At 42.0% G+C, this 26,657-nt stretch overlaps 1 protein-coding gene and 1 pseudogene across 6 annotated transcripts in view; both read right to left on the minus strand.

Moving 5' to 3' along the window:
• The window catches only part of LOC142388681 (protocadherin Fat 3-like), a 248,293-nt gene that overhangs the window by 62,211 nt on the left and 159,425 nt on the right, over positions 1 to 26,657 (minus strand). For 5 of the 6 annotated variants that reach the window (XM_075474223.1, XM_075474224.1, XM_075474221.1 and 2 more), the window contains 2 exons: positions 11,635 to 11,772; positions 1,358 to 1,501 (listed from right to left, as the gene is read on the minus strand). In XM_075474223.1, coding sequence (XP_075330338.1) covers positions 1,358 to 1,501; positions 11,635 to 11,772 — 282 coding nt within the window. Of the gene's footprint in view, positions 1 to 1,357; positions 1,502 to 9,883; positions 9,996 to 11,634; positions 11,773 to 26,657 lie in introns of those variants that run through there. The other variant, XR_012770319.1, reaches the window with a different exon arrangement.
• On the minus strand, positions 6,214 to 6,337 carry LOC142389089 (U2 spliceosomal RNA; annotated as a pseudogene).

A 26,657-nucleotide genomic window follows, 5' to 3' on the forward strand; every position in this document is an offset into this window, starting at 1 on the left:
TGGTTGCAAATGTCAGTGCTCAGATTCATAGCCTTCGTATTTGCTCTGTACATGTCTCTGTATGTGTAATATCTGTCCCAGACTGACACGTATTCATGGTCAATCAAACACCTTTAATGTGTTTATAATGTAAGACATCAGCATAGATTAAAGGTTCAATGTGACTTTCGTGATGTTCAACAGATTTCAATTGCTGGGCATCCACGGGCACAAGTAGCAACAAAAGCTACCCTATTATACAAAAATAGTTCTAATGCACATGATAAACAAATTAAGGAACCATTGACTTGTGTATGTACTTATGGTTATCAAATGAGTTCAACACAGCTTAGGATGCATAGCCAACACAGCAAACATGCAAAAATCTATTACGTTGACGTTAGTTGTTTCAGTTTAAAAATGGCAACCCTAAAGAGGCTATGAGGAAATCAGCCACAATCAAGGTAATTGTGCAAATTACCATCAAGTGTGGCTAACACAGAGGAGAAGCTCTGTTCTCTCTGCTGTTCTGCATACTCCTGAAATCCTCAAGAGATTGTCACAAAGAGTGGCTACGATGCCATGTCCAAAGTGGAGAAATCATCAGCCTCCTCTTCTACATGGATGACGTCAAGGTATATTTTAAGATTGAGCAAGATATCATCACACTGATCTATCTGACTTGAATATGCTGCAAGGACAATAGAATGTCAGTTGGACTAGCTATATGCAGACAAAGGGTATAAAATTGACAAGATGATTGGAACTGAAGGAGTTAAACTGCCAAAAAGCAACAAACAAGATGGTCAGGAGTCAGGACAGCAACAGTTATCTTGGTGACCACAGGAAAATGGCAACCATGAGGCTCCAAGGAATTAGGCCATAACCAAGTACTGATGGGGGTAAGTCAGCACCTGAAGAGCTAGAAAAATGGGAAGAACAAATTCCAAACTGTCATATGTATGGTCTTTGCTAACTAACTGTAGAGTTGTAGAGATTTTTCAATTGAAAAATGTGAAGTATTGCCTCTTTAGATTATGTTCATCTGGTGTAAAACGCAAAAGAAGATGAAGCAACAGCAGCAGCACAAGAAAATAAGTAGAAAGCCGTAGCTCAAATGTTATTCTTACATTACTGTGATATTTTGGATGATATGACGGAGGACGACAGCGGCAATTAAGAAACATTTAAAGTTGACATTTGGACCCATTTTGGATTTACTTACTATTGGGATGAGCTGGCTAAAACACACACAATTTTTTAGAAATTGCCTTGTAAAAAATTACGAGTCTGTTGATAGTACTGACAAACCACACAAGCTGTTTTTGCTGTTTTAGTTTCAAAAGTCAAGGAACATAGTAACTAATAAACTGTTTACCTGTATGAAAGTAGTGGCATTGGCTGGGGAGAAGCTGGGTGCGTTATCATTGATGTCAGAGATTTCTATGTCGACCTTTACAGTAGAGAACATTGGAGGGATTCCAGTATCCAATGCTCTGATGACCAATGAGTAGCTGGGAACCTAGAAGACAGTCCCATTGGAAGACATCAAAAACATGACCAAATACAACAAATATGAACATGGTGCTGTGGTGGTACCTGGGGATAAAGCCAAAAACCTCAACAGCTGGGACTAAACTGAGGATAGATTAACAGATCAATGACTGTTCACTTTTGGGCCAAAATCGAACTTAAGATGGAAGCCTGCTCTGTTGTTTCAAAGTTAATCTATTTGGGGAGTACAGTAATGTGTAAGAAGTATACCATAATGTAGGATACCAAAGTATACCATCTTTAAGATTGAGGTTTTATGTATCAAAATGTAATAGAAGATATAGATGCCTTGACATGTCTTGAAATTGGAAAAATACAATATCTGTTGAACAACACATGACATATTATTCCTTGCAACTATTTATTTAACAAAAACTAAGCCTAATATAGAAGCAGCTTGTGACAAAAACTAAGAACACTTTTATTGCTTCATTAAGAATTAAAAAGATAAGTAGCAGTGAGGTGCAGCTAATCAAATTCTGATCGTAACTGATCATGTGTATTAAGACAGTGTCTAGGAGTAAAGACATCAGTGATGATCTTGGAGATCTATCAATCTATCAATTTAGGAAGGGTTTTAAGGCCTTTCCCAAACAATTTGGAGTCCATTATTCAACAAAGACAAAGATAATTCAGAAGTGGAAATCATTTAAGAAAGTTGCCAATCTGCTGCCATTCCCAATTACCAGATAAGATTCCCGTGTCAAATCTCAGCTGGGGTCTTTCCGTGTGGAGTCTACATGTTCTTCCTGTGTTTTCACTCTGGATTCTCTGGCTTCCTCCCAAAGTCTAAAACATGCATGTTAAGTGTTTATTCTAAACTGACCACAAGAGTTTTTGTTAGAGTGCATGATTTATTGTATCATTTGTCTCTAAGTTGGCCCTGTGATGGACCATTGACCTTCTCCGCTCTCTACACTGGCTCCCTGTAGCTGCTCGCATCCAGTTTCAGACTCTGGTTCTGGCCTACAGGGCAGTGGAAGGAACAGCTCCTTCATACCTCCAGGCTATGGTCAAGCCCTACACCCCCGCCCGACCACTTCGCTCCGCGGCCACCAGGCGCCTGGCTGCCCCCTCACTCAGCGGTCCCTGCGCACGATCGACACGGTCACGTCTTTTCTCTGTTCTGGCACCCCGATGGTGGAACGATCTCCTGACTGATATCAGGACAGCTGAGTCGCTGCCCATCTTTCGCCGTAGGCTGAAAACCCACCTCTTCAGGAAAAACTACCCTGCTCTGTCCTTGTTCCTTACGCACTTATTGTTTCCTCCACCACTGGCACCCTCTATATTTTCATTACCCCCTACCCGAACCAGGGTTTGCATCCCATTCCTGCTTTTCTTACCTCTTTTATTTCTTCCCCTACCCGAACCAGGGTTTGCATCCCATTCCTGCTTTTCTTACCTCTTTTATTTCTTCCCCTACCCGAACCAGGGTTTGCATCCCCACCCCGCTCTGACTGGTGTGCATTTGGTGAGAGGCTGAGGTACCTGACTTATCGCACTTACTCTAGCACTAGTTTTGCTATTAGCTGTTTGGTATTGGCAGGAAATGCACTTATGATTTCTTGTGACCTGAAGTTCTTTTGCCTACCGATGTTGAACACACTTATTGTAAGTCGCTTTGGATAAAAGCGTCTGCAAAATGACCGTAATGTAATGTAATGTAATGTAATGTAATGTCAAGGGTGTACCCTGCCTCTCATCAGGTGACAACTGGGAAAGGTTCCAGCCTCACATGTGACTCTGAATTAGACAAAGCAGGTACAGAAAATGGATCGATGTTGGTGTTATTTAAGAACAGTGATTATCAAATCAACTTTTTTCCATTTGCTATGATCTGACTTAGTTGCTCTACCTCAGCCTGGCTTCTTGTATGTTAAATCAATTTAGGGTTAGGTTTGTGAGTTTTTACTCAGTGGCCTCCTACGCGACCGATTAGCCGCCATGGAGTTTGGTGTAGAAGCCAAGGGGGTGCACGCTACTTGCCGTGGGTAACTTTGTGCGATTTGAGATGTGTTGAAAATGTGATAGACACAGGAATCCATATATATGTATGTTATGTGCTGCAAAGGGGGGTTAAAAGACGAAGCATGGGCCGTTCAGAGTTATTAAAATAAATTTTTCAAATCGTGGCATGGAAGGCCAGACTTAGGGTTAGGGTCCGGGTCATGTGACTCTTAAGGTTAGGAATGTGGGAGGGGAAGGCATAAGAAAAGAAAAGAAATGTATGGCGGTCTAATTTAAGGTAAAAAAGTTTTTGAGAAAAACTTTTAAAATTAAATTTCCAAATTGTGGCATGGAGGGCCAGAATTAATTTTTGGGGAAGAAATTATTAAAATTAATTATTTCAAAACGTGGCATGGAGTGGGGGACGTAAGGTTAGGGTTATGGTTCTGTGACCTTAGGGTTAAGTATATGTGGGAGGGGAAGCTATAAACAAGGAAAGGTAAGGGTTTTAATTTAGGGTAAGAAAGTTTTTGGGAAAAATATTATTAAAATTATTACAATTAATTTTCCAAAACGTGGCATGGAGTGGGGGACTTAGGGTTAGGGCCCGGGTCCTGTGACCCGTAGGGTTAGGAAATGTGGGAGGGGAAGGCATAAAAAAGAAAGAAGAAGAAAGGTAGGGGGTCCGATTTAGGATAAGAAAGTTTTGGGGAAAAATTATTAAAATTAATTTTTCAAAAGGTGGTATGGAGTGGGGGACTTAAGGTTAGGGCTGTGGTCCTGTGACCCTTAGGGTTAGGATACATAGAAGGGGGAGGTCTAAAAGAGAGGACTATAGCCGCTTTCGGACTGTAGGAACCTTTGGCAGTTCTAATAACCTTTTAATCCGCGGGGCCGTTTTCTCCCGTGTTCGGACATACAGGAACTCGGGGCCATCTCCCTCAGTTCCTATAACTATTTAGCTCCTTCTCCGAGGTCGGGTCTTTTCATGGTTCTATAGAACGCATCTGACGGAGGTGTGTGGTGGTCGGTAGCTACGCCCCATGTCATGCTATCACGGCTGAAATGTTTCCTCATACCACACAGACAGAACCGGCGGGTGTTTAATAAGTTAAACTTACACTGGTCTCATTTGTCTGCAGCGCTCTGCTCTCCTTTCTTCCTTCATGAAATGAAAAAGTATCGTCTCCTGACTCTCTGTGAGCTCTTCCAGCCTCGATATTAGACGCCTGATGTGATCGTCCATGATTAATATCACCATCATGCAGACCATGAACACGGTGGCCTCCCCGCTCTCCATATTAGCATCTTTGTTGTGTTTTTTCTTCTCTAATTACTTTTACCGGGTTCTGTTTTGGTGTTGAATGTGGCGCTAAACAGCTAACGTAACACGTCACTGACGCAGACGGCTGCGTGCGGCGCATCAGTCCCTATCAGGTCCCGACTCATGTGCGAATGCAGACTGAAACAGAAGGACAGTTATCAGAACGAAATTCGAGTAGGACAGTTCTGATAACTACGTTTTTAGAACGGCTCTGTCCGAAAGCGGCTTATGTTGAATGGTCTGATAGAAAAAGAGAATTATGCCGATAAATTATGGCAAAATCCTTTTATATTCTAGTGGATTTGGATCAACAGTAGGTGGTTGGTTTGAGTATCAAGTCGGTGTGTCTAAAAAGTTGAGGGGGCATAGTTGGAAAATCAATAGAAAGAATTTTTTTTTTTTTCGAGAAAAAAAAGTCTCTAAGAATATTAAGAAATATATGGGGTACAAAAATTGGAAGAAACATACAAAAAGTAGTTGTAAAAATATCCAAGTCAAGGGTAAAAAATACAAGAGTGGAATAATCCCTTAGTGTTGGAAAGTGTAACAAAAGAAGTTAAAAGGTGGAAAGTAATCAAAAATAATCAGAAAGAATAATAATAATAAAAAATAGTGAATTAGTTCAAAATAGTTCTAGAAGATCCGGATAAATATGGTTCTGTTCCAGGTTCCGTGGTTTGTGTTCGAGGTTGTGATATGATTGTTATATCTTGTTTGTACCTCCCTTTAGGCATCCATTGTTATATTTAAGCCGTCTGGGAATCTGCTCTGCATTGGATGGATCCAGCAGCGTTCCTGTTTCTTCCTATCGGTTTGTGTTGTTGATAGTGTTGCACAATTGGTGTTTCCGATTTCCTGTTTTTGCGGATATTGTGTGTGTCTGCATGTAGTCTGGTGGTCAGGGAGTTTCCTGTTTCTCCTATATATTGTTTATTACATTTTTTGCACCAGGTGATGTTGATCACGTTTTTGGTGCTGTGTGTGATTTTGGATTGGATCTTCCACCTTTTGTTGGTTTTTGTACTCCTGATAGTTTGTTGCATTCCGTGTGGATTCCCTCTTTCTTTTTCACGGTTAAAGGTGAATTTAGACCTGACTATGAGGTCTTTAAAGGGACACTATGTAATAAATTAAGTCATTTATTAGCTCAAATCAACATATTCATTCATAAATTAGTCCTCATTGGTGTGATATTATCTCTGTCAAAAATCTAAATTATCCTCCTGAGTGAAGAATAACTTGTCTGTATCTACATAGAGCGGGCAAGCTCTATGGAGGCTGCCATGTCCTTCCGGTCTATGAAAAACGACAAAGTGCCGAGGGGACATAAAGCACTTCGAATCGCGTTTTCCCCAACGCCAGGCCTTTTTTTAATTTTTTCAAAAATTTTTTACATTTTTTTTTTTTTTTAGTGCACCGTTCCTGGAGATACTGCAATACCAGGTCGATGCGTGAAGTGGACGGAGTAAGCCCCTATTCCATCTCCCTGTTCCAAAAATCAATTTAATATATGGTCCCCGGGTAAGGGACGTATCCCCAACGCCAGGCCTGCAAGCGGAAATGACGTCATTTTGACGTCATGTCTTCCGAATGGCTTATTACTGGCGCTAATGGTAAATAGATTTTATCTGGTAAATTATCCCACTAATAATGCATTGATTGTTACCAAACTTCTGCCGTAGTACACATAGGCTCTTAACTCACAAAACAAGGCATTAGAAAGTTTGTAAGTTTACCGGGAGTTTATTTAAAGCGGCAGTAGGCAACTTTTTTTTAGTCATATTAGCTTGAACTGTCATGGGATTCTGGAAGTAGAATATTAAATAGGCTGTTTAGGAAAAATAAAGAAATCTGTAGCTCCCTCTGAAGCCTGTAATCATGCTTGCAAAAACCGAGCACTCCCGGCTGTTTTTAACCAATCAGGTTACGGTGGAGGAATCCTACCTGTCAATCACAGCTTGTGCACACGCTGCTGAGCGTGAGTCTGCCCCAGCTTGTGTGCGCTCACACTGGTGTGAACTCACGTGCACAACCTCGTCCACAGAGGGGGAGGGGTTTGGGGGGCGATTCGGAGCTTGTTAGAGGTTGGGGGAGGGACCTGAAAGTTGTGTCAGTTCGAATTTTCCGACTTTAGACTCGGAATTTTGAAAACTTGCCGACTGCAGCTTTAAAAGAACATCCAGATAGCAACTACACACTGCTGCGTCGACGTCACTTCCGGTAACTCCCGGAATATGACTAATTGCATTGCTTGCACACCAAAGGCTATGTCAACTTATGTTATCTGACATGTTATCTGTCATCTGTATTTATAGTGTTGTTGTATGTGTGTTATGTAATCCTTTGTACTGTATGTCTTGATGTCTTTTTGTTTTTATGGACCTTGAGTCTGAACTTATAGCTTCTTGAATCTTGACACATACCGCCTGCCGTAGTTCAAGAAGTTGTAATGCACATTTGAAAACGCGAGGCGCTAGAGAGCAAATTCATATAAAATTGCACCACTAGATGGGGGAAGAAATTACATAATGTCCCTTTAAGGCTGGGGTTCCTTTTGAAAGCCGATATTATTTTAAAGTTTTGGAGTTGTGGATTGAGCTGCTGTTTTAGTTTTAATTTGTTGGTTTTAGTTGTTAGTCCAGGTTTGTTTGGTTCAGGTTTGTTGGGTTTTTCTTAGTGTGTGTCGTTTGTAGCCTCTGTGTTTGAGGGCTTTGAAGAGTGTTCTGGTGGCCTCTTCCCGAGTGCAGACTTGTGCGTAACGGAGAAGTAAGGATTTGACTATCCCCGAGAAGGTGTGTTTGGGGTGGAAACTGTCGCGGTGCACTAGGGCGTGTGTGTCTGGGGGATTGACAAATAATTTATGGTCCAGTTTACCAGTTAGGTGGAAGTTTGGACCTTTGAATGTGGTGGTATCGAGGAAGTGGATTTCCTGGTGGATGGTGGATGGTTTGATTTTAATTAATGGTGATGGTTGAGTGTTTGGATGAACTGTTCAAACTCTGCTGGGGAGTGGTTCCAACCCCAGATGTGATCCAGGTAGCGGTAATAGGCTAGTGGGAGTTTGTTATATTTGGTGAATGCGTCCCTCTCCCATTTGGCCATGTAAAAATTGGCATAAGCGGGGGAGTATCTTTTTCCCATGGCTGTGCCTTTGATCTGGAGGTACCATTTCTCGTCAAAGCAGAAATCATTATACTCCAGGTTGATTTTGAGGAGTTCCAGGATGTCGGAGTCTGGTCATTCGGTGAAGGCCTGAATCCCCTTTCCGGGTAGGTGTAAAGGCTCTCTACATCTGCGGTAACAAGCATGCAGTTTGGGGAGTAATCTTTTTTAGAAAATCACGAGTGTCCTTAATGTAGCTGTTGTTAGAAAGTGGGTTCAGGTAGTGGTCTAAGAGGTGTGCTGTACTGTAGGATTCGCTGCTGCAATCGGAAACAATGGGGCATCCTGCAGATATTTGGTTTGGTACCGTCCATTTTTCTGGTTCCTTATGTATCTTGGGTAAGAGGTAAAAGCATCGGGGTCTGTGGAGTTGTTCTCCTTGAAAGTATTGTATTTGGGATTTGATCAGAAATCTGCATTTGTGCAAACTTTCCAGGATGTTTGTTATTTTCTTTGCCGTTTGTGGGTAGATCGATTCTGGTAGGAGCCGATAATATTCCGAATCATTAAGTTGTCAAAGAGCTTCGTGTTTGTAGTCGGCTTTGTCCATGACTATTACACAGGATCCCTTGTCTGCAGGGTTTAACTATGATTGAGTGGGTGTTTCACAGTTCCTTCAGTGCTTTTGTTTCCTCTTTGGTTAGGTTCTGGTTCCTTTGTGGTTCTGTTCAGTGTTTGTCTGTTGTATTCTATCAGTTCCAGTAGGAATGGTTGTGTATCCGCTGGGGGTTAGGGTTAGGGTTCCCACGTGGAGGGCATCTTAAATGGGATCGGGTTTGTTCTGTTGGTTTTATTGTTGAAAAAACTGGCTAGTTTGAGTTTACGATGGTATTGTTGTGGGTGCATTTTGCATGATTCACGTACGTTTTTGATCTCGGTGTTGGTCGGAACCAAAGAGAGTCCCCTGGCTAATCATTTTTTATGTTGTTCATTTAAATTAAGTGTGGATAAGTTAATTACTGCCTTATCCAGCGGGTTGGAGGTTGGGGGAGTAAATTCATATGAGGGTATTAGTTTAAATATTTCCTCCAGAGGGTTCACATATGTTGGCCCGTTTGTGGGGACCAGTGTATGTGGTCCGCCATTGTGCGAAATCTGTGGTGTGGGAGGGGATTTATTATGTTATTTTTCAGTAGAATTTCTTTCAGAAAGTTGTTGAACGTTCTGAGGTTCTGAGTAAATGTCTGCGTACGGGAAGGTTTTCTGTGCTGTATAGATTAAGCGTGATACGAGTTTTTTGAGGGATATGTGGTCGTTGTAGTCCTTGTTATTAATTCCAAAGGCTAGGGTTACGCGTTTGGTACAAATAAACTTGCCTTGCCTTGCCCTGCTCTGCCTTAATTTAAGCCAAGCTGCTCTGACAAGTTTTGGGCAAGCTTCACTTTCTTCTTTTATCCTTGATTACTGAATTCTACTTTTGCAGTCATAAAGTTGACCAATATTTAAAAATGTTCTTTATTAAACAGTGATGTGAGTTCTACAGTTGATTTTCTGTAGTTTGATTTAATCAAATGTTTAAGTGATCTATAATAGCAACCACTCAAGATTTTCTTCTAATCATATTTCATCCAAAAAGATGATGGTTCCCTAACTATCCTTCCAGGTTTTAATAATGCATTGGACTGTTAGTTTTTTTTCTTTTCAAAATTGTTAAAGGGTTTCCAAACAATAACAGTAACAAAGACACCAACATAACCTCCCAGCAGATGAAATTAACTACATGTATGAGATGAACTACCTCTGCAAGGTTCTGCTTCTGTAAATGTATTTTTCTTGCAGGTACAAAGACAAAGGGAATTGACAAGTTCCAGAAAGGGGTTCACATGGTTTCAATAATTAGGGCTGGATTTACACCAGGAACCATTGCAAGTGCTTTGCTGAACTGCTGTGTGACAGTTGGATGTGTGTATTTACATTTGAGACTTGAGAAGTGGAAGCCATTCCACTTACTTTCCCATCCATACATCTATTTTCTGTGCCGGCTTAATCCAACTCAGGGTCGCAAGGGAACTGGAGCCTATCCCTGCTGTCATTGGGCGAGAGGCAGGGTAAAGGTCACAAGTCCATCACAACAACCATCCACACTCACTATCACTTCTAGAGTCAATTTAGAAGTCACCAATTAACCAGACATCCATGTTTTTGAGTACCCAGAGAGAACCCAAGCATGCACAGGGAGAACATGCAAATTCCACACAGAAAGGCCCCAGCCAGGAGTCGGATCTGTAACCCTCTTGCTAGTGAGGCGACGGTGCTAACCACCACACCACCGTGCAGTCCTCAATACAGATTTCTGTCAATATTATCTTTCATCTGGCTTGCAGGCCTTGATTTCTAATTATCAATGACATGATGACCCTGGAGAATATGTAGAACCTCTGTATAGATATTGTGGTTCCATAAACTGCTCTGGTATCATCATAATGTGGAACATAAGTCATAGCCATTTGTCTGGGCTCTGGTACCATCCTTATTCTGTTAATTGTGTTAGCAGCTGAGCAAGGATGAAAACTATTCTATATGACCAAAGCCTGACAGCTTGGCTCTTCCTGGAGCTAGCTGTAGGTCTCTACCCGGGCTGGATTGTTGTGTTACATCTGGTGAATGCTTTGAGTTACGCTTTTATTCAAATTTATAAAGGTAATCAGAATTTCAATCTACATTTTCGTCATATTAATTTTCATATTCCCCTTCAGTAACCTACCTGTCACATTGTCTATCTTAAAGGCCCTCTGAACAGTGTACGTTTTGCACAGAGTGATGGTGGAGGATTGATGATTAATTAACATATACAATGCAAACATGCGTTATCTATAGCCGCTTTCGGACAGAGTAGTTATAGGAACGTAGTTATCAGAACTGTCCTACTCGAATTTCGTTCTGATAACTGTCCTTCTGTTTTAGTCTTATTCGCACATGAGTCGGGACCTGATAGGGACTGATGCGCCGCGCGCAGCCGTCTGCGTCAGTGACGTGTTAGCCGTTAGCCGTTTAGCGCCACATTCAACAACAAAACAGAACCGGTACAAGTAATTAGAGAAGAAAAAACACCACAAAGAAGCTAATATGGAGAGCGGGGAGGCCACTGTGTTCATGGTCTGCATGATGGTGATATTAATCATGGACGATCACATCAGGCGTCTAATATCGAGGCTGGAAGAGCTCACAGAGAGAGTCAGAAGACGATACTTTTTCATTTCATGAAGGAAGAAAGGAGAGCAGAGCGCCGCAGACAAATGAGACAATGTGTAAGTTTAACTTATTAAACACCCGCCGGTTGTGTCCGTGTCGTATGATGAAACATTTCAGCCGTGATAGCATGACATGGGGCGTAGCTAACACCACCACACACCTCCGTCAGATGCGTTCTATAGAACCCTGAAAAGACCCGACCTCGGAGAAGGAGCTAAATAGTTATAGGAACTGAGGGAGATAGCCCCGAGTTCCTGTGTGTCCGAACACGGGAGAAAACGGCCCCGCGGATTAAAAGGTTATTAGAACTGCCAAAGGTTCCTACAGTCCGAAAGCGGCTATTGTGTTCAACTTAAAAGGGTAGGGGACTATCATATTTTCATAATGTGGTGTTTATTCTTTCACTTCAAAACACAAGAAAAGGGAAAAGACTTTTGAAGAAAAGGATTTTGTTTTTGTGTGCGTGTTCTCACTGTCTCACGGTCCAGTTGTTTTTTTACTTTAATGACACCACTTTCTGGTTCAATGGAAAACTGGTTGTCCTGATCTCCGCTGATAATGGAGTAGTGGATGGCTCCATTCATATGACTGTCAACATCCTCTGCTACCAACTGCAAAAACACACATACAGAACACACATACATAGCATATTACAATTTAAATCTGAAGCAAAGCCTGAAAGAAGTAAAGATGGGCAGAGGTGCACCTACTTTTAAAAATTGTAGAGGAATTTTAGAATAATGTGCCGCAATTTTGAATATTCTTTCATGAGTACATAATTTTAACATAAAAATTATTTTGAGAATCTCTTTAGATATGTCTGTTTGCAAGACACAAAGCTGTAAATCAATATTGGATGCCTGTGGGTGACACTGCGTAGAAAAGACTTTCACAATAAATAAATAAACTTTTTCAGGGGAAAACATTTTTCCATCTGCTTTCCCTTTGGAAAATGGAATTTGGATAAATAATTTGCTCTTCTACAAGTGTTTGTAGGGGGAAGTTGTTGAGAGAGGAGTACAGGGAAGTAAGGCAGCTCTGGTAACTTCATTTTAATTACTAAACACTTGTATATCTTCTCTGAACTGTTCTAATTGTATATGTCAAGATCCATAGCGTTGGAGCATAAAAGCAAAAGAAAGTAATTGGTCATAAAAGAAGAATGACCAACAAGAACTAGGCCAAGACCAGACATGTGGCTTATTTCCTTGTGGCATCACATGAGAACATGAATGAAGAGGCAGATCTACCAAACTAAAATTAAAGACAGCATCTGTATACAGACCATATGCTATGCTCATAGAGGAACTGGGTATCATTAAAAAGAAAAGACAAACATCCATTGAAGACCTAGAGGGAGGGTAACTTCACAAAGCAAAACTCTTGTGGAAAAGAAGATTTTGCCAAACGCCACTCAGACAAGGCCACCAAAATAAGCCCGTCACTTGTTTGAAATCCAAGGTCCAAAAACAAGCTTAAAAGTGCAAAGACGTGAAAGGGTGTTCCAGGAGACATGATATTTAAACAATTGGATTCGGAAGGGTCTAGCCAAGAGACTTTGTTGCAGGATTTCTGCAAGAACTGCTATCTTTTCACGAGAAGCCGCATATTAATAAATTAATTGGACCTTCTGGAGGTGACCCTCTAAACACTTTGGTGGGGAGTATCATCTTATGAGTACTTGAGGGGCCAATCACACTTGATGGGTTGTTAAAGTAACATGTTTATAAATGGTTTCAGTGACACGTGTGTGACCTGGTTTCAGTGAAGCTGTTATAGGTCAGCCTGGTCTCAGGTATTTAATACCACAAGGCTCATTGTAACCCAAAATCTATGCAAACTTGATCCACTAACCCCAAAAGAGCCAAACTATATGCTAACCATCTTGCTACACATTGAGCTTGGCCACAGAGGGCAGACACTTAATTCACAACAGAAAGCAATTCATTATTTAATCAAAGTTTATTGTCATATGCACAGCAAGGAAACATGTTTTCCTGTACATTGAAATTCTTTCTTTGCTGTCCACAATGAATGAGAAACAATATAAATCTACCTATAAAATAAAAAGTAATAAAAAACAATGAAGACAATTTTAACAGGCAACATGTGAAACATACAATAGAAATGTAAACCATGCAGAAATATTACTATGTAGATAAAAACGGAGCTGGAATAAATTATGTAAATTTTTGCACAAATCAATGTGCAACATCAGCTGCATGGGCAATAGTCAGCATGAGTGTGCAATTACACATTGCAAACTAAAAAAGTAGATGGTCAAGTATAGTTACATGAGGTTGTCCATGTTTATAACCTTGTATCAGCTGTATTGTATGCAGAGTCTGATGGCAGTGGGGGGGAAGAGTTTGTCTAGAAGCTCTACATTTCACGTTTCTGTACCCCGGCCTGAGGGTACAAGTGTGAACAGCCCGTGCTGGGATGGGTGGGGTTTTTGAGGATGCAGGCAGCTCTCCTGTTGACTCAATGGTCGTAGATGCTCTGCAGAGAGGGCATGATGTTGTCCTTGTGGGAGACGACACAGTTGTGGGTGAAGAGGGTGAGGCTGAGGACGCATCCCTTTGGAGTGCCGGTGTATGAATGGTGTAGAAGGTGTTGAGCTCACCCAGCAGGCTGTATATGAAGCTGATGTTGCTGGTCTGATGTGCTGAAGTTTTAAACTCATTCTAGTCTGTCTGAGCAAAAGAATCCTACAGGGTACTATCAGTCTCTGGGGTCCAGAGTTGAACTTTTTTGGTGACAGGGTCTGTTTGTTCTATATCTTTTCATCTCCTTCTTAAAGTAGTGGTAGCATTGTCCAGTTCTTTAAGCACATCATTTTGAAAGTCAAACCATTCTCAGATGTAACCTGAAAGTGAGAATTTTGAATGCTTTGCATTATATAACCTATTCAGTAAAAGTGACATTGGTATATCAATGCTTAGGTTGAGATAGTTAAAGAGAAAAGTCTGTTATCTGGAGAAAAACTTTTTTTCAGTATCACAGTTTGAACGTCTGTGCCCTATTCTTAGCTGCTATTCATGCATTTTTCCACTGACTGTGGTGTGGTGTTCTATGGACACACCAGTCTTTTTCTTCCAAACTCTACATTGGTGACTCCAACATGACGCACACCGTTCTCTCCTGCAGTGCCCATTTGATGGTCCCTTTCGCGTACTGGAACAGCCTTCCAGAAGATATGAGACAGCCCTCAACTCTGACAATGTTTAAATCCAGGCTGAAAACAGTTCTATTTAGCTGTGCATATGACACCTGAAAGTATTTTATCTGCACTGTTCACTTTTAAATGAATGAATTAATGATTCTTTTTAATGTTTTTTTTTTTTATTTCTTTTTAATGATTTTATGTAGCTGTAAAGCATTTTGAATTACCTTGTGTACGAATTGTGCTCTATAAATAAAATTGCCTTGCCTTGCCTTACTGGAAGCGGGGCCTAAATCTTTTCTGATCGAGATAGGGACTGGTCAGGACCGGGTTTCAGTGGATTGTTTGAAGCCCATTCACATGCTCTAGGATGACGCAGTTGAGCTGGCTCGCCCAGCCCGCCGTGACTGCCCTCCCCACCCTATTCCTGGTCCAAGCAATAATGTCCATTTTTCATACAAGTTGATTGCTCCATTATTTCCATGAACCTCTTATCCTCAATTGACATCCCATGCTCCTCTTCCAGTGTCTTCTCATTGAACTCCATGTTATAGTGAGACATCAACAGCTCCTCTAGTTTAACGATGGAAATCTAATTAATATAAACAGTTGGACAGTTTCTGTGACCACCATTTCCACTTCTTAAAGGCCCGTTTATGACCCATCCTAATAGGATCCTCACGGCATATGGTCCATCACCTTTGTTGTTAATGATCTCCCATGGCTCCATGAGTTTTGGTGCATTCATCCCAACCAAAAGCCCAACATCAGCGCGATATTCCAAATTCTCAATATCTCGCTGACGTGGAATGTTGACCTTTGAGACAGGAATGGTATCTTGCGTGTAAACCTCTGGGAGCTCCATGAAGTTGTTTTCTCCGAGCTCAGAAATCTCCAGTCCATTTACACAGTAAGTAGGCACCAGCTTCTCCTGACCCATGGTGTGCAGGAGGATATTAGTCTTTGTGCCTTGTAAGTTCAGCTGGTTCATGAGTGTGCTGGTAATGAAAGTGGCTGTACTCCCAGGATCTAAGAAGGCATAGGTCTGTAGCACCTTATCTCCTTTCTTAGACTTAATTTTGACTGGAACAAAGGAGAGGGTACAATCATGGTTTCCGGCCCCAGTACAAACACCAGCCTTGTGAGACACAAATGCACTGCTTATTGGTGGTTCTTTGTTGTCTAAATGCAGAAGGGTGGGATGCTTTAAATGGCATTTGTCACAGGTGAGACGACTCCTACACTTCTTACTCATGTGGCCTACTTTCAGGCATCCAAAACATGCTCCTTTTCCTTTTAGGAATCCTATTTTCTCCTTATGAGAAATCCTTTGCAGTTTTGGGTATTTCCTCACAGTAAAGACAAGTTTCTAGGAGAGGGTTATTGGAGGTTATTGGCTGCTTGTGAATTGTTGGCGCAGAAAATGTGGCACTATCAGGAGCTGAAATGGATGTTACAAAGCTGCTACCTTTCATGTTGACCTTTAGTGTTGTCCTATTCTTATGTATTATTCTCATTACAGAGCTTGGCTTGATGTCAGAGATGTCTCCAAACAATGAATGGGACAGGATCTTTATTTGTCGCTCGAGGAAGTTAACCATATCAGTAAATATAGCTCTGAAGCCTCGCCGCTCTTGTAGCTCACGAGCTACTAATCTCCATCTTTCACGGAGCTTATAGGGCCACTTCATGATGATTTCCCTCATCAACTCCTCCATATACTGTATTTCTGACATTGCATTACAGCATCCACGCAAAAACAAAGCAAATTCCTGCAAAGCTTCGACATCTTCAGATTTTACAACTGGCCAGGCAAACACTTTGTCCATACATGCAGCAATTTGATGTTCATTTCCAAAACACTTCATTATAAGTTGCTTTGCTTCCTGGTAGCCCTGCTGTGGTGCCATGTGCATGCAGCTCCTGACAAGCTCCCCTGGTTTCCCCCTGGTGTATTGCTCTAAAAAATATAAACCATCCTGATAACTGTTTGTCTTTTCTTCCACACAGTGTTCAAAAGCTCTTAAGAAAGACATGCACTGCAATGGATTGCCATCAAAAACTGGGATCTCATGCTGAGGAAGAGTAGCTGATAACTGTTGCTGAACAAGCATTGATGTAATTTCATTCTGTTTTTGCATAATAAAACAAATGACATTATCAGTTGGGACTGATGAACTGCTAAATTGTTGTTTTTGTACATTGTGCTTTATTTGTAATTGTAAATCTGTGAACTGAACAGGAACAATATTTGGCTTTAAGCTGAGATTTACAGAAGATAATCCATCCAACTTTGAACATGACCTAACAGTGACATCACGTGGCTGTTTTCGGTATTGCACTTGATCCTGTACATGTGATTTTACATTGCTGAAAACCTTAGGTCTTACGCTGGCGCAGATGTTGGGGCCGCTGTTAAGTTCGGCATAGCGTCAGATTTAATGACATTAGGCACGAATTGTTTCGCTTGTGGATTAAATTCAATGCACTTTTGTTCTTTAAGTCCTTTGCTGATGTAAGAGTTCATCCCATTGGACATTGATTTGGATTTTCCTCCAACGCTACTGCCTTCCAACACAGAAAGGCGTGCTGCTGCAGCAGCTATTTGCGCTTCTCTTTCCACCTGTTCCTTTTGGTGTCATATTTTATCAGCTTCCAATCTATGTCTTTGCTCTAGTTCCTCCAATTCATGTTTTCCTTTTAAAGCTTCCGCTTTCACCAGTAAAGAATAAGATCCGATTTATTTATTGGTCATGCATTTATTGGTCGGCCGCCCCTGCTACTGCTTGATCAGCCAGGGCTTGTTTACGAGCGGAAGATGTGCTGGACGCTTTACTGCGTTTAGAACGCACACTTGAAATATTTGAGACAGTATCCTCAGGATTTACACCTTCGTCCCCCACATCATCATGTTTCCCTGCTTGAACGTCATCAGCAGCAACTTTATGACACACATTTTCACAGGCATCATCGTCCACTTCATTTTCTTTCAGCCAAATATGCACCTTATTCACAAACTCATTATTTGCCGCACTTTTCTCCTGAAACCAAGTATTTTTCGACTTTATTTTACTTGCATTTCTAAAAATTTCACTTCTTTCCTTCTGTGCCTTCTCAAGAGCAAGAGCAGCTCCCTTTAGGGAAAGTTTTCTTTGTCTTTTTTCACTTTGAGTGCCCGTTGGCTCAATTTCAGCATTCATATCACTCATTTTCGACTGTGAATCAACAATAACAACAACAGGCTGCGTTGTGCTTTATCGGTCTCTACGCGCCAAATGCTGCAAAAATACCACGAGGCACAAATGCATTCACACAAGTAGCTGTTGAATGTTCACACTTTGAGATATGACTGAATGAAAGCCACCACAAAATTATTAGCATCTGGATAGCCGTAGGCCGGACGCCGTAACACATAAAGCCAGTCCAACGCGTCATATGTCCGTATTCAATAAGGATGATTGCACTCACCAAAGATGTCTTGAATGGTAATCGTGCCTCATACCTTATTATTTGATCGATCTTACTTGAAATGACAAGGATGGATGGTTGAGTGAATATACCTCCTTTGTTTGTCGTGCAGATGAGCTAGGCAGGTGGGTGTGCGCCAAACTTTTCCAGGTGAGTTGTCCTCTTCATAAAATGGCATATCCTTTAGTCCGAATGGTCGGATTTTTTGCTTTGTGTAGCAACTATCAAATTCCATCGTATTTTTAGTCACTTCTGGGTGCGGGGAATCCAGGTCCTAACGTGCTCAAAAGGTAATGTTCAGACTGGGAGATAAGTTTGGGAATGCTCCCATTTATTAAATACAAGCCAAGTATGAGAATGAATGAGATCCAAAATCCCGGGTGGCGGTCTATGGCAGCATGCAAAAAGATACAAAATTGTGGTCAATATGTGGATAAGATGAAACCAAACCAGAATATAACAGAGAGCGGTAAAAAAAAAACATATGACCTCCCCACACCCCAACCACACTGCCCTTTCACCTTGACACCTATATAGATTTCCCCCACCATGGATCACCAGTGACATCAAAGACCTCCTGAACCAGAAAAAGAGGGTGTTCCAGAATGGGGATAGAGAAAGGCGGAGGAGCGTACAACTTAAAAAGACACTACGTCAAACTAAGGTGGAGTAAAAGAAAAAGGTAGAGAGACAGCTGGAGAACAATAACACCAAGGAGGTGTGGAGGGGCATGAGGACCATCACTGGAAACAGACTTAAGAACTCTCAGTCTGTAGAAGGTGATGTGGACAGAGCCAACACTTTCAACCATTATTACAACAGGTTTGAGCATTCAGATGGAAAAAGTCCTGGTGCTGTGGAAAACTTCTTGTCTCATACCGGTGCCCAAATTAGGGCAACCGGTGGAGCTGATTGACTACAGACCGGTGGCTTTGACATCTCATATCATGAAGACCTTGGAGAGACTTCTTGTTCGTCGCATGAGATTGCAGGTTGCTGAGGCTCTTGACCCCCTCCAGTTTGCCTACCAGAAACACACAGGAGTGGAAGACGCGATTCTGTACATGTTGCATCGGGCATATGCTTATCTGGATGTGCCTGGATCATATGCGAGAATCATGTTCTTTAACTTCTCCAGTGCCTTCAACACCATACGGCCTCCCATACTGAGAGACAAGCTGCTAGGTATGGGTGTGGCCCCCTCCCTGACATCATGGATTATAGACTATTTGTCTGCCAAACCACAGTATGTCAGGATGGGGAAATGTGTTTCTGGAACACTGGAATGCAGTACTGGGGCTCCGCAGGGTACTGTTTTGGCTCCTTTTCTTTTCACCCTGTACACATCGGCCTTCAGGTACAACTCAGAGTCCTGCCACATTCAGAAGTATTCTGATGATACAGCTGTTGTGGCATGTGTGCATGGTGGACAGGAGAAGGAGTAAAGGGACCTTGTGGAGGCCTTTACTGACTGGAGCAAAAATAACTGTTTGCTCCTGAACACCACCAAAACCAAAGAGCTGGTGGTGGACTTCAGGCAGGCGCGAAACTACCAGGGTAGTCTGCCACCCCAGTAAAAAAATACCAACTGATGATTTATTGGATAATTATTATTAATATTGTTTTAAGATCAAATCAAATGGAAAACAATCCGAAATCGGTGTCAAACTGCAGAATGTTAAATTTGAAAAAGAAACACGTTGGTCCACCCCTCCACCCCCAATCACGAATGGTTGCATCCATATCGCAGAATCTCTTTGCCTTGACGTGGAGTCAGTGCGGACACAAGCTGTCAGATGGAGCCTGTTCACAGGTGGGTAACATGCATCAAAGTGTAATATGGTTTCGAAACGTTTATAATTCCTCATAGATGGAAGGCGCTGTACAAAATAAAAGTATTGTAACGACCCAGAATTAAGGTAAAAGCACACGGACTAGCTTGTTTCCTCCTCTCCCTGTCAATCACTGGACCGCAGGTCATGTCACTCAGGTGTGGGCTGGTGATTGAGGGAGAGGAGTGGGCGTGGGCCAGTCTGTGTGCAGGTCTGGTGCTCTCCTGGGGTTGGTTGTGGAGCAGGACTGAGAGTCACCCGTGTTCTTTGATTGTACTGCTAGTGTAAAACTTAAAGGGGAACTGCGGTATTTTCAACATTAAGCCTCTTTTCTGAGTCGTCTGCAATGTTTTAGAACCCCTCTCACCACTTTTTTGATGTTTACTGCTGTCTCCGGTATTTGCCAAATTTGGATTCTTCTCAACCTGCTTCAGAATGGCAAGTCATGCGCATGTCTAGAAAGGTCCGTAAAAGCACAATAAATGTCCATTTTCAAACTAATCAACTCACCGGAGTGGTTACTGGTGTGCACTGGTAATCCATATCAAATTTCGTTGCGAAAAGTTGCTTCTGTCGTGTTTTATTTGGCAGGTCGTTCATGCTCGCACTATTTTCTTAGCGGTGGCGGAGTAATATCAACGAAAATCCAGTACAAAATGTCAAATAAAACACGACAGAAGCAACGAAATTTGATATGGATTACCAGTGCACACCAGTAACCACTCCGGTGAGTTGATGATTTTGAAAACGAACGTTTATGGTGCTTTTACGGACCTTTCTAGACATGCGCATGACTTGCCATTCTGAAGCAGGTTGAGAAGAATCAAAATTAGGCAAATACCGGAGACAGCAGTAAACATCAAAAAGCAGTGAGGGGGGTTCTAAAACATTGCACGACTCAGAAAAGAGGCTTAATGTTGAAAATACTGCAGTTCCCCTTTAATAAAGAGCAGTTCGGCAACCACCGGTCTCAGAGCCTCCGTGAAGTCACTACAGTATTATTATTATTATTTTCAATTATTATTATTATTATTTATGTAGACCAAATATTGAATTTATCACACTTGGGTGTTGAAAAAACTGTTGTATATGGGCTCATATAAAGTACAAAGTAAGATGGGCTTCCTAAAAAAATTGCCACCCTACAATATATGCCTGCCACCCCTATGCCACCCCATGTATAAATCTCTAGAATGGCCACTGACTTCAGGAGATCTAAAACTCCATACCAGTCAGTCTGTTTTGATGGAGGGGAGATAGAGACTGTTCAGACCTGCAGATACCTGAGGGTGGGGCTGGATAATAAACTGGAGTGGTCTGCCAACATAGAAGCAGTGTACAGGAGGGGCCAGAGCCGTCTCTTCTTCCTGAGACGCTCAGGTCCTTCAATGTCTGCAGTGACATGATGTGCATGTTTTATCACACTATCATTGAGAGTGCACTGTTCTATGCTGCGTGTGTGTGCGCATGTGTGTGTGTGTGCATGTCTGATTTGCTGACAGTTTGGGTCTACAATACTTTGTTGGTGACTGCTGACTGCAAAAGTTGTTTGTGTGGTAAATTATGTGCCCAATGAACTGTAAAATGGTGTAAAATTTAATTTATCATCATCTACAGACTGCAGACATTAAATTGAACAAGCAAGATACTGTAACGATTATAAGACTTCTGTTTACTGAAGCATGCACATGCACTGCACCTTCACACCCCGGAGAAAATGTTGACATTCCCCCCAATTGTCACTGTATAATTCGCACACTGCCCAACCCCAACGAAAGTGAACAGAGACAGTCTTTTATAACATCTACTATTAACAGGTTCAACCAATTTTCCCCATGAGGGATCTTTCCTTTTTCCAACATTTTTAAAACAAAACAATATTTGTATCCACTGTTTATCATCCACATAAACATAACCCCCCCCCCCCCCAAAAAAAATACCAAGAATTATATTTAAAATACTAGCTAAAATTGAATCCAATTACCAAACTTATAAAACTACATATACTTCAGCCCTGCCTTTCTCATTCCATGATTTCTCCCGGAACCTTTAAATGATGTTCGGGCCCCCGGGGAAACTTTTGCCCGAAACACCCTGGAGAAAGCAAGAAGAAAGGTGATTGAACCATAAAGTTACCTTTGACACTTCCTGCACTCAAGAGCTAATCACAGACATTCATTAATTAACATTCACTTGTCTTTGCAGGTAGCTATCAGCTGTAAAACCTTGGACAACCACATGCAAACCATCACCCTACATTTTGTTACAGCCACATATGCACAGAGTGATATGAGGAAGTATAAGAGGATCTCATAGGCTGTTGTTGTTGGGAATTCTGTATTTGCTGCCACGTAATATGTTTCTATGTTGTTCCTGTTAATAAATTCCCCATAAGAAGCTGCAAACAACACTATTTGCAGGTTAGGTACTATGTCTGTAAATACTTCTTAGACTGTAACAAAGTCAGGCAAAATTGTTTGAAAACATCACCAAACTAAAGTTTGTTGACATCCCACCTATATAACTTTTGTTCATGAGCTCTCCTTTTTCTTCTTATTAAAAATCCAAGTGGGGAGGGTGCGCTAATGAGCAGGCAATGGAGTAGATATATGTCGAGCCTCTCCAGAACCTTCTTATCAAAAAACGTTGAGACAGCACTTATCGGAGCAAACTGTTGTTTCTTTTATTTATTTACTTTTAGTTAGAAATTTCTGCAAACATCTGTGTGAGAAAACATGACAGGTAAAGGCAACACCGCCCCAACTGTACCGAGGCCCAGCACCTCTGGCTCACCACCTCGCGGGAGTATTGACTCAGACATGGCCTCAGTGCTAGCTATGAAAATTTCAGGTGGGAGTTACTCACGTTGCTACGTGAGGACATCAGTTGTGTTTTCAAGCTGGAGATCAGAGAGGTGCTGGAGAAGGAGATGGCGGGCTTTGAGGAGACATAAACACAGTTGTTAAAGAGCTAGCTTCGCTGAAAGACGCCACGTCCGAAATAGGGAAGAGCCTGTCCTCGTGCACAGACGACATTGTCACGTTACAACGCTTGGTCAAACAACTCCAGACGCTGTAGGAGTCATTACAAAATGTGAAGACTTGGAAGCGAGATCAAGGAGGAATAATATTAGGATTGTGGGAGTTCCAGAGAGCCATAGCAGCTTTGCCAGGGCGGTTTCAGCACGTCTACAGAAGGCATTTGACCTAGAGGAGGCCCTGGTGCTGGACAGATCCCACCACTCACTACAGCCAGCGCCAAGACGGGGAGACCACCCGCGCGTCATTGTGGCTTGCCTACACTACTTCCAGGACTGTGCCAACATCCTTCGCCTGGCCAGGGCGAAACAGCAGATCAAGGTGGATGAGATGACCGTCTCACGGTGAGACAACTCCAAGGGCTGGAAGGAGTCAGACACAGCATCCTCTATCCGGCTCGCCTCAGGATCACCGACAACAACCAGGAGCGGATTTTCTCCACACCAGAAGAAGCACAGGCTTACATCTCACGGAACATCTCCACACACGGGGCTTCTCGCAGTGAGTGACAACCATGATCAGGAAGATACCGCGAAGTTGTGGTTATTAAGAGACATTTATTGGAGATTTACAGGAATTGTTTTCAGCCAGTTAATAAATTTCATTTAGAATTTAGAGTTCTACTATCGGCTTTGTTATTATATCTCATACTCTCCAAACTATAACGCCAGAAGGCGGCTAAGAAGGCGAGTTAATCAGTATCCAAACAAATCTGGCACACTCATGGCTCAGATGATCACAAAATCTAATACTCTAAGGAGGAGATACAAGGACAAATGCCTTGACCTGAAAAATGTTGAGACAGAGTTGGAATTAAAAGCGAATGAACTAAAGAACATGCACTAATTATCATACAAAGTTAAATCCCAGTGATTTCTTTGTTACGTCAAGTACTGACCCAGATAGCATTGGACTCCGGGGCGGATCCGCCCTCAAGCCGGGCAGGTCCGCCGTCCTGATCAACCGCTCACCCCGCCTCCCCACAGTGTTCAGCGGACCCGCCGCGGACTCTGGGCGGATCCGCACATTGTACACGCTCTTTTCAAACCTCGGCTTCAGCTGCATTCGGAGTTGGGCAGCGACACGCCCCGCCTCCAAACAATGTACTGTGAAACAGCGGACCCGCCGCGGACTCTAGGCGGACACACAGGTTATTTTTTTTACTCTTAAACTGCATTCCTATATTTAGAAATTCTATGTCTGAAGTATGTGACAGATTGCCTGTTTTGGAGTGCATCACTATGTGTATCCTGTCACATTACAAATTGTGATTATGATGGCGGATGATGATAACTTAATTGAAAACCTCCTTTTGTGATTACAGATTCTGTCAGAAAAAATCCTGTCGCTCGTGCTTCCACTGAACATGATGTCTGCAAGCATGACATCCGGTGGTTCAACCTGGCAGCAGATAGGGGAACCTCAAGGAGACGCAGAACACACGAGGTTCACCCTGCTGACCATGTCTAAGCACAGCACAGCACATGTTAGGCCAGTTCTTGTTTGTTTTTTTATTGTTCATTTAAATGAGTGTGTGAGTATTAATAAATACATTTAAGAATTTCCATCATATTTTTTCATGTTTTTTTGTGTCCATTATCTTTATTAGCCACTTGTAGTGATGTGTTGGTCAGACTAAGAGATCTGAACACATCACAGCAGCTTTAAAATCTTTACTCTGGCTTCCAGTCAGTCACAGAATAGATTTTAAAAGCCTGCTGATGGTTTACAATCTGTGATCTGTTCAGAGAATATAAAGCCAGCAGAGCTCTGAGATCCAAGGACTCAGGTCAGCTGGTCCAGTCCAGAGTCCAGACTAAACATGGAGAAGCAGCATTTAGCTGTTATGCTGCAAACAAGTGGAACAAACTGCCAGTGGAGATTAAACTTTCACCAAATGGAGACATTTTTAAATCCAGGTTAAAAACATTTCTTTTCTCATGTGTCTATGCATGAAATCTGCACGCTATCTTTGAATTCATCTGGACTGTTGCTTGTTTTTAAATTCATTTAAATGATTTTATTTGTTTCTCTTTATATTCTTTTATGTATTTTTTTTTATGCTTCTTCCATGTGCATATGACAACTGAAAGTATTTTATCTGCACTCTTCGCTTTTAATTTAATTAATTAATGATTATTTTTATGTTTTATGGAATGATTTTATTTTGCCTTGAATTGAATTGCCTTGTGTACGAATTGTGCTCTACAAATAAACTTGCCTTGCCTACTGACGATGTTTATTTATTCACTCGTGTGTTCTTATTTGCTATAATTTTCTCCTTTTGTGTATAAGAATATGAGCCACAATTCCCATTTAGGAAACGATAGCTCAATTATGGTAAATTAATTTTGCTGGGGACTTCCGGTAAGATGGCGGACAGGTTGGCAGCATAGTTTTTTAGCTCGCCCAAGTCGGTAGAATTAAACCACTCAACGCAAGTAAACTCGACATATAACTACTTTAAACTTTGAGATGAGTGGCAGACGAGGCCGTAGGAAAAACGAATCCCCACAGAAAACGCCAGAACAAATCACAGGAGAAGTCACCGACGAAAGTGAACCTGAAAGTGGCGCGACAGAGAAAATGGACCACGCCGACACACTGAAAGCTGGACTCGCTGCTATCCGCGGTGATATACGGGACTTCAAGCAAGAACTCCACAACGAGCTGACAACAATCAAAGAGGAGCTCCAAGGTGAAATGAAACAAGAAATCGCTTCCTTGAGACAAGACATTGAGCTGAAGCTTACAGAAAGTCACAGAGAGCTACAGGAGCAGAAGACGGACCTGACCGAGGCCAGGCTCGAATCGAGGAGCTGGAGGAGTACAACAGAGACGCAGGCAGTCTGTTACTCAAGCTAACAAAACAGACGGACGAAATGCAGGACAAACTAACAGACCTTTAAGCGAGGTCTCGCCGAAATAATGTCCGGATTTTCGGATTGCCTGAAGACACTGAAGGAAGCTCCATGACAGATTACTTGGACCAACTTCTTAAAAAAGAGCTGCAGCTGCCTGACGGAGCAAATCTACAGATGCAACGCGCCCACAGAGGTCTCATCCCAAAACCTGCCGCGGGTGGTGCTCAGTGTTGCCAAAAACAAAAAATCACAAGAAGTCGCTATTGGCTCTCTGAGAAGTCGCTAGATTGCGTCATAACGTCATAAGTGACATAACCACGCCCATATTATATATTTTCGCTCCTACCCGAGCCGAAATCAGCCGGCCTGAAGCTGATTTCAGCTCTAAACTCTGTAAACTTTAGCAACATTTGAAACTTTTCAGGCCAGAAAGTAATCGTTTAGATCCCCAACGTGTTAAAAACCTGCCAAAATACCGGCTATTTACAATTTTGTTCCGACGAATTCGGCGCTACTAAAGCTAGCCGCAGTGAGGAACGCACTTCCGGTTATTTTGACAAAATAAAATACCCGTTGCCTTTTATCATAGGGAAAGCCATCACGATAAAAATGTGCTTTTGTTTTGAAAACAGGAAGTGAACCTACCCTCGTTGTAGCTAGCTTGAAACTGCCGTTTTGACGTCCTGCAGTGCTTCTGTCTCGGCTTGTATGGTGTCCCGGGGCAACTGATTTGTCACTCACAAAACAAGTTAAATTGTCGCTAGATTCAGCCAGATTGAGCCCGAAAGTCGCTAAGTTGCTAGATTATTTTTTTTGTCGCCAGAGATGGCCAAAAGTCGCTAAATCTAGCGACAAAGTCGCTAAATTGGCAACACTGGTGGCGCTCCGAGAACAGTGGTGGTAAATTTCCTTAAGTTTGAAACGAAGGAGATGGTCCTACAGAAAGTCTGGCAGAAGAAGGGGATACAGGTGGGCAACAAGAAAATCCAATTTGACCACGACTACCCCACGGAAATCGTAAAAAAACGCAAAACATACCTGAGCATCAAAAAAGTATTGAAAGAAAATGGGATCCGTTTCCAGACTCCATTCACGAAAATGAGAATTCACTGGAGCAACGGTGTGAAA

The sequence above is a fragment of the Odontesthes bonariensis genome, chromosome 9 (assembly GCF_027942865.1).
Source record: "Odontesthes bonariensis isolate fOdoBon6 chromosome 9, fOdoBon6.hap1, whole genome shotgun sequence".
NCBI lineage: Eukaryota > Metazoa > Chordata > Actinopteri > Atheriniformes > Atherinopsidae > Odontesthes > Odontesthes bonariensis.